General features: G+C 42.2%; 1 protein-coding gene across 3 annotated transcripts in view; it reads left to right on the top strand.

The window, feature by feature from the left end:
- RBM6 (RNA binding motif protein 6) overlaps positions 1 to 6,686 on the top strand; it is a 177,038-nt gene that overhangs the window by 133,265 nt on the left and 37,087 nt on the right. For all 3 annotated transcript variants that reach the window (XM_019505132.1, XM_019505131.1, XM_019505133.1), the window contains exons 7-9: positions 1,565 to 1,639; positions 3,354 to 3,414; positions 4,826 to 4,894. In XM_019505132.1, the coding sequence (XP_019360677.1) occupies positions 1,565 to 1,639; positions 3,354 to 3,414; positions 4,826 to 4,894 (205 nt within the window). The remainder of the gene's footprint in view (positions 1 to 1,564; positions 1,640 to 3,353; positions 3,415 to 4,825; positions 4,895 to 6,686) is intronic.

Here is a 6,686-nt window from a genome sequence, read left to right as displayed (position 1 = left end):
ATAGTGTTGGTCTGGGAGTTGGGAGACTTGGATTCAGTCCTCTGCTCAAAATTTTATCCTGCAGCCTGCTCATACTACTGCCAGAGAGAGCTTGATCTGATGAGGCCTTCCAGTGATATGTGAGATATTATATGACTTAAATTTGTGGTGATTGTTGTGTCTCCTGGCTGTCAGTGTGCTCTAAGACAACAGGTTATTTTCTTTATTACTGTTTGTGTGTTCAGTTATCCAGTAATCAGATGGAGCACCTGGTCAGGAGCATTGAATGAGAGTTGTGAAAGCATGTTTCGCTTTTCCAGAAGGCTAATTTGGAAAGGAGTGTAGAAGTATAACTGACTCTCTAGTACTCTGGCTGTCCGTGTGTGCATTAGAGATAGTTGGTTTTTGTCATTTGGAAAAAAAATTCCCAGCAAAGCATAGTCTTTTTTCAAAATGAAAATTTCCATTCTTTGATGTTTGTCAACAGCAAACACCTGGGAATGGGAGAATTCTCTCCATGTTCCTGTGAACATTGGGAACAGGTTGTCCATTATCCATGTGGTATGGATCAGGCAGCCTGGCCCGTTCAGTGTCAAAAGAAAAAGGGAATTTGCCTCCTGCCAGTCTAAAGTCAAACTCTATATAAAATCTGGACTACAGGTTTGTGGGTAACTCTAATATCCTGGGTATCCAAGCATGGGCTCCATCTGAATCTGATGCCACTGAGAATCCTCATTTACAATTTTCATGGGAAGATGCAAATAGATAGCTGGGGATTTTCACCTTAATTTTGTCCTCTAAAATCCATATGCTCAGCTGCAGTGAAAGAGCTTGTTGATCCTATTGGTTTCCAGTGTGTGTCACAACTGCTGTTTCTTTCCAAGGCACTTAAAGAAAGAGCTAGAGGTGTACCTGTCACTTGATAGGCATAGACCTGCTCAGCAGTACTCTCAGCTCCTGTCTGCCTACTGCCCATGTTGCCTGAGCCCTCAGACTCAGTCACACTCTTGGCTGTTCCATGTGGTAGTGTTATGCTATCGACCAGACCAGCCATGCCCATGTGCTTGGACATTTCCTTCAAGAAAAGCTAGGGCCTGAGGAAGGACACAGAGGAAAAACAGGTACCTGGCTCCTCTTGACTTCATGATGTTTTTTCTTTTGTTCTTGCTTGAATATCTGCACCAGCAAGGTGTCTGCTCCTGAAGCCCATCTAGCCAATGTGGAAGATGGCTGGAATGGGCAGCTTGGCCCACTCTCCTTTTCCCAACTTCTCAAAGAGAGTCCTATATAGTTTAATCTTAGTAATACATACCAGGCTATTTTGTCTCTTCTGCTCCAGAAGAGACAGAATCTTTCCTGCCCAGCTCACCTGGGGCTAGCCATGCACAGTTAGGTAGCCCATGTGGCAAGGTCATTGCCTGTTTCCCTTTAATTTCCCTGGCAAAGCTCCAACTGAATGGCTGACCCAGGTAACCTTTTTTTACTATTTTTTCTTCCCTATTGTGCTTCCAAAACCTGTTGGTTAAGAATCTTAGAGGCTTCCCGACCTGTGTGTCTTCTAGTGTGTTTTGTCATGTCTCAACAGGGAACCCTTGTGATTGGTGGCAAAGAAGTGACTCTTGAGTACACCCCATGCCCAGAATTTTGGCGCTGTAAACATGTAAGTACGTGGCAACCAATGACTCCTGCACTAAATTTTCCACCATACTTCTTTCCAAGGAGCACTAGGCAGGAGAATTAGATGCTTAGTGGCTGAAGATTTCCATGAGAGTGCTTGATGAATCCTGAATGTCTTGATTTTCCTAAATTTCAAGAAAATTTTGTTCTCTCTGCATATTTTTGCCAATGCAGGAAATGCTGTTTCTACAACTCAGTGTAAGTTAATGTGCCCTTACTATAAATAGCAAGTGGCAACAGATGCCATCTCCCACATCTGGTTTTCTGGTTGCTCATGTTCCTCCTTAGAGCATGATTTCACTCTGAGAGGGGGCACTGAAACAATATCATCTTCCCACTCTATGGATTATCTCACCTCAGTGGCCCAAATAAAGTAGTGCTTCTGCTGACGCAGAGTGGTACTAGCTCAATACAGTGGAGCAAGCTAAATTTTGTTCTGAGTCACGCATCATCAGTGAGCATATCTCCAGTGCACAGTTAACGAAGGCACTCTCACTCCAGGTTTAGCCCAAACCTGCAGATCTCACAAGCAATCACAGTTTTGAACCTCTAATCTGGATTTTGTGGTTTATGAAACACGGACTAGCAAGGTGCTCAGACCAGTGCCAGTCACCTGGGTTTAACTATACATTGAAGACAGCCTCGGGTTGCAAACTAAATTCTGTCTTTAGAGAATAACTCTACCATTATTCATACTTAAAACATTTTGATGAGCACAGTGGGGCACATAATTGTCATAGGATAGGATGGCAAAAGTAGAATTATTCAGTTGTCAGTTCAAGTAGATTTTTTTTTTCTGCACAAACCTTATTTCTAAAGTTTATGGACAAGCCTGAAAGAGCCTGGGTTAACTCCCAAATCCCAGGAGGAGTTGGTAGGGCTAGCAGGAAGAGGGAAAAGTGTTTACAGATTAATATTATTTGAGCTGGAATTTAGGATGCTGTAGATACAGGACTTCCCAATACTACATTGAAATTAGACTGTTAGTGTAGAGGGTTCTTGAACTTTTCTATACCAAGAGCCAGGCTTGTGCAGCTGAAACTCCTCCCATTTATCAGTCCGGTAAGGTTAGGGTAACACCTGTTTATTGCCCACCTCTAAGATGCAAGTGCTCAACTTGAAAGTGAAATGACACATTAAATTAAGTTTCCTCCTCTGTCTTAGAGATCACATTAGTAGGAGAAGGCATTATGCAGTAGCAGGGGACTGGACCTTGTGTGACCCAGGAGGTTCCTTCTGGGCCTTTGGCAGTATAAGTCAGATTTCTGGTCTCCCGAAGTCTCACTACTATGCATACTGAACCATTTGATCCTTGAATTACTGGTTTTTAGGTTCTTTGAGAACAGGGTCCAGTCTTAGAAAAACTGCCCTGAAGTGTACATACAACTGTACCGACCAGTGCAACCTTCCCATATGGCAAATTGATAACAATGGGATTTATACTCCAAAATCTCACAAAAATGTAATCTGCGTAGGACCATGTAGGACTTCCCCAATACTTCCCCAAATCCTACCCTTTGTTCTAGCCCCCTCTGTTCTGAGTGCCTAAAATCATCCATTTTGCTTTTATACCCTTTCCTATATCTAACCTGGATACATTCTTGAAGTATTGCAGCATCTGTACTGTTTGGAATAGGCTGACTTTTGCAAGAACCTTCTAAATGTCATCTCCTCATGTGGTCCCTCTTTCATTTCAGTGTAAAGTGAGCACTGTAGGGTACAGATCTTCCTGCTCTTTTTGCAAGCTCCCAAGAGATGGTGAGTATGTTTTATCATGATTTTAAGTTGCATTTTATCAGTTAAAAGCCCTTCCCCCCGCCATGAGTGAAGAACTCTGTTTCTGAGTTTCCGTGTGTATCCATTACTATCCTGTCATACATCTAGACCACTGGAGGCCATGACCTTGAAGCAGACACTTAATTAGGTGGGCGCCAATGGATGAGACAGACCATGGAACTCATGAGTTCCCTCCCATCTATCTGTTTTGCTTAGGAGATGGGTTATGACTTTTGGCTGCCACTGGAGCTTCATTTATCCCCAGCTTATTGTAACTGTTGGCAGCCTATGGCCTGGGACCTGGATCCAGCCTGCAAAGACAGTGCATTTGGCCTGCAAAGGTCCAACCTCTCTTGGTTGGCATAGGTGATTGGGCAGAATGAAGCTGCATTGAGTTGCATTTATCTTCATTTCAGAGGGACTGCGTCACAAGCCCCAGCCCACAGCAGCACAAGGTGGCCTAGCCTAAGAAGATGATATTTGGTGTTCTAGCTAACCAAAGTGGCTTTCAGCCACTATTGCTTGGGAGTCTAGGAATAACAATAAATGTGATCAGATTTGAGACTGCTGTCTCTGTGACTAGACAGCAGATCACAACAACATTTGGTCACAGACTCTGACCATTCTTTAAAGTTCCTCCCTCTCTCTTTACCAGTGTTATCTGGGGGATGAACTTGAGCTGACAGCTGTCCATCCAGGATTGCATTTTTTGGACAGTGTCCCCTCAAAATTATTCCCGTTATTCCCGTTATTATATACAGTGGAAGGTTTTGCTTTGCTACTGTTCTCCTTGGAAATTTAGAATGGTATCTATGTAGCAAGTCTTTATCATGGATAGATGTTATGCATTAGAAAGTTTTGCTTCAAAGAACAAAATGACTGACGTTACCATTTTAGCTCCTAAGCTTTCCACTCTTTTCAGAACTTTTTATTCACTGCAGCCCTATCCTTGCAGAGTTCAGCTTCCCTACAACTGGCCCTGTAATGTGATGGCTCCCCTGTTAGTCAAGAGAAGCAGAGCCTGGCTGACCTTTTATCTCCATCTATTTAGCTTGTGTAACAATTGAATGGTAGTGCAAACAACCGAATAGTTATTGAAATGTTTGCAGTTCTCTCAGTGCTGTGAATGTCTCATTTTACTAATCTTATCAATTGATGGTAAGGAAAATGTATGTATTTTAAGGGCAGGCAAGGTTCTGTGGGTAGATTTAATATCTTTTATTAATCCAATTAAGGGTGAACTCTGCATGACTGTTCTTTAATGGAAGAGTGACATGAAAGTGCAGATGAGGAATATGATTATCCCTTTGTATAAGGAGATGTTGGAGGAACTCCTGTGCACATTATTAGATAGTAGTTTTGAAACAGTTTTTGTCATGCATTTTTCTTGCAGGAAGGAAACCAGGGACAGAGCCCAAAACTGGTTCTGAGGAGGAGGACGTGCAGGCTGAATTAGACTTCAGTAAGAGAATTGCTGTCACAAAATATGGGATTGTGGTTCTTTAATTGTGGGAGAAATGCTTATAGACCAGATTTTTTTGAAATGTACGTGAAAATGTTCATGCATAATTTTATATAAACAGTACCAAAGTTGCATGTGCAGTGTCTACAATTTCATGTGCAATTTTGCACAAAGATTTTTAGGCAACTTTGGCATATAGTCAGGATCCTGTATACTGCAGATTTGAAGTGAATTATTAACTGTCCTCATGTACTGTATGTATTTGTTATCACAAAGCATTAATCTAGATTACACCAAATCCAGTATGTAGCTCTCTCAATATTTGTACAGTGTATGATCATATTACTGCTCCCCGGGTCCCACATGGGGTGGCATTAAGAGATTTTCACTTGTTGGGTTTGTCTTAGTGCACAGATATGGGAGCATTCTAGTATACAGGGCCTGTTGGATGTCACATAGTACCTCTTGGTACTGAAATGACAGCATGATAGCATCAGCTCCTCCCATTCATGGCCAACCTCAAGTCCAAGAACTTTCACAGAATATTATATTTCCCAAATTAAAGACAACCCAGAATTTAAGACAATCTTCCTAATAATTATGATTCTGTATATGGAAAAATCATAAATTTGTTATAATTTTCCATGTATAGATTCTAATTATTGGGAGGGGAGGTCATCTTAAATTCATCCCCCCCACCACTGCAGTGGGAAAAGCAATGGCAGAGGGACAGGCAGTGGGGGGTGGGTCAAGCAGCTTGTCCTTTCCACTGTCTCCCTTCCCTCCCCCCAACAGCCTCTGCCTCCTCCGCCTGCCCCTTCTCGCAACCTTGGGCCCTCTGCTACCCTTTCCCCCATTCCCCACCCCTGAGCCACCTTGGCTAACCATGTTAAATGGGGCAAAACCCTCATCTTGGATCTGAATAAATATGCCATGAAAACAGAGTGTTGTCTCTGCATAGTCAAACATCCTGTTGGAATTCTATCCTCAGAGGATTCTGGGATATGGTAGAAGGGGACCCCTTAAAAGGGGGCCAACATTAAAACTGTTGGCCCCCTTTTCTCTCCTCTTCTTGGAAGTTCTAGGGTGGCAGAGGGGCAGGGGAGGTGAGGATAACAGCAAGATGTGACATGATCCAGTCTAGAAGAGAAAATGAAAATGTGAAGTTAATTTATAAACAAACCATTTCTTCCTTTAAGACTGGTAGGTGCATTGGTGTTGATACCTTGCCTCCACAGGCCCACATCTGTGAAACACTTTCTCTCTCTGTCAGCTTTAGAAGAATCAGCACTAGATCCTTTTCAGAGTAGGGCTGAATACCTCTATATCACAAAGGCCTTTTAGCACAGTACAGTGAGGCTTTGATCAATGTATTATGGTTTTATTTAAAAGGTGCCTGTATTATCTATGATGAATAGGCATCTAATATAAATGATCTCATTATACCGCTTGTCAGTGCTATAGTTACACATACCTACACACGGTTTTTTGCCAACACATAGGAAAGACAGATACCACGTGCCAATATGCATAGCTACAGTGGTCTACAAATAGATTAGATAAAAGACTGAGATCAATGCAAGGCAGGGTTGATCCTGTACTAGACCAGCAGGTAGTTGGCAAACCCATCTGGGGTTCTTACTTGGGTAACAATTAAGCCCCAAAAGTCAAGAACTTTTCTTTCTGCAGTAAAAAAAAGTCAACTGTCATCTGAAAAAAGTTCTCTATGAATTTGGATGTGAAGATACTTCAGTTCAAAGCATAAAGCATTTGCAACAAAGTTTAATTTGAT

Source organism: Gavialis gangeticus, unplaced genomic scaffold (genome assembly GCF_001723915.1).
Source record: "Gavialis gangeticus isolate Ggan-Ray unplaced genomic scaffold, GavGan_comp1, whole genome shotgun sequence".
Lineage (NCBI taxonomy): Eukaryota > Metazoa > Chordata > Crocodylia > Gavialidae > Gavialis > Gavialis gangeticus.
Note: the sequence above shows the minus strand (reverse complement) of the source record. Positions and strands in the feature narration are given on the sequence as shown.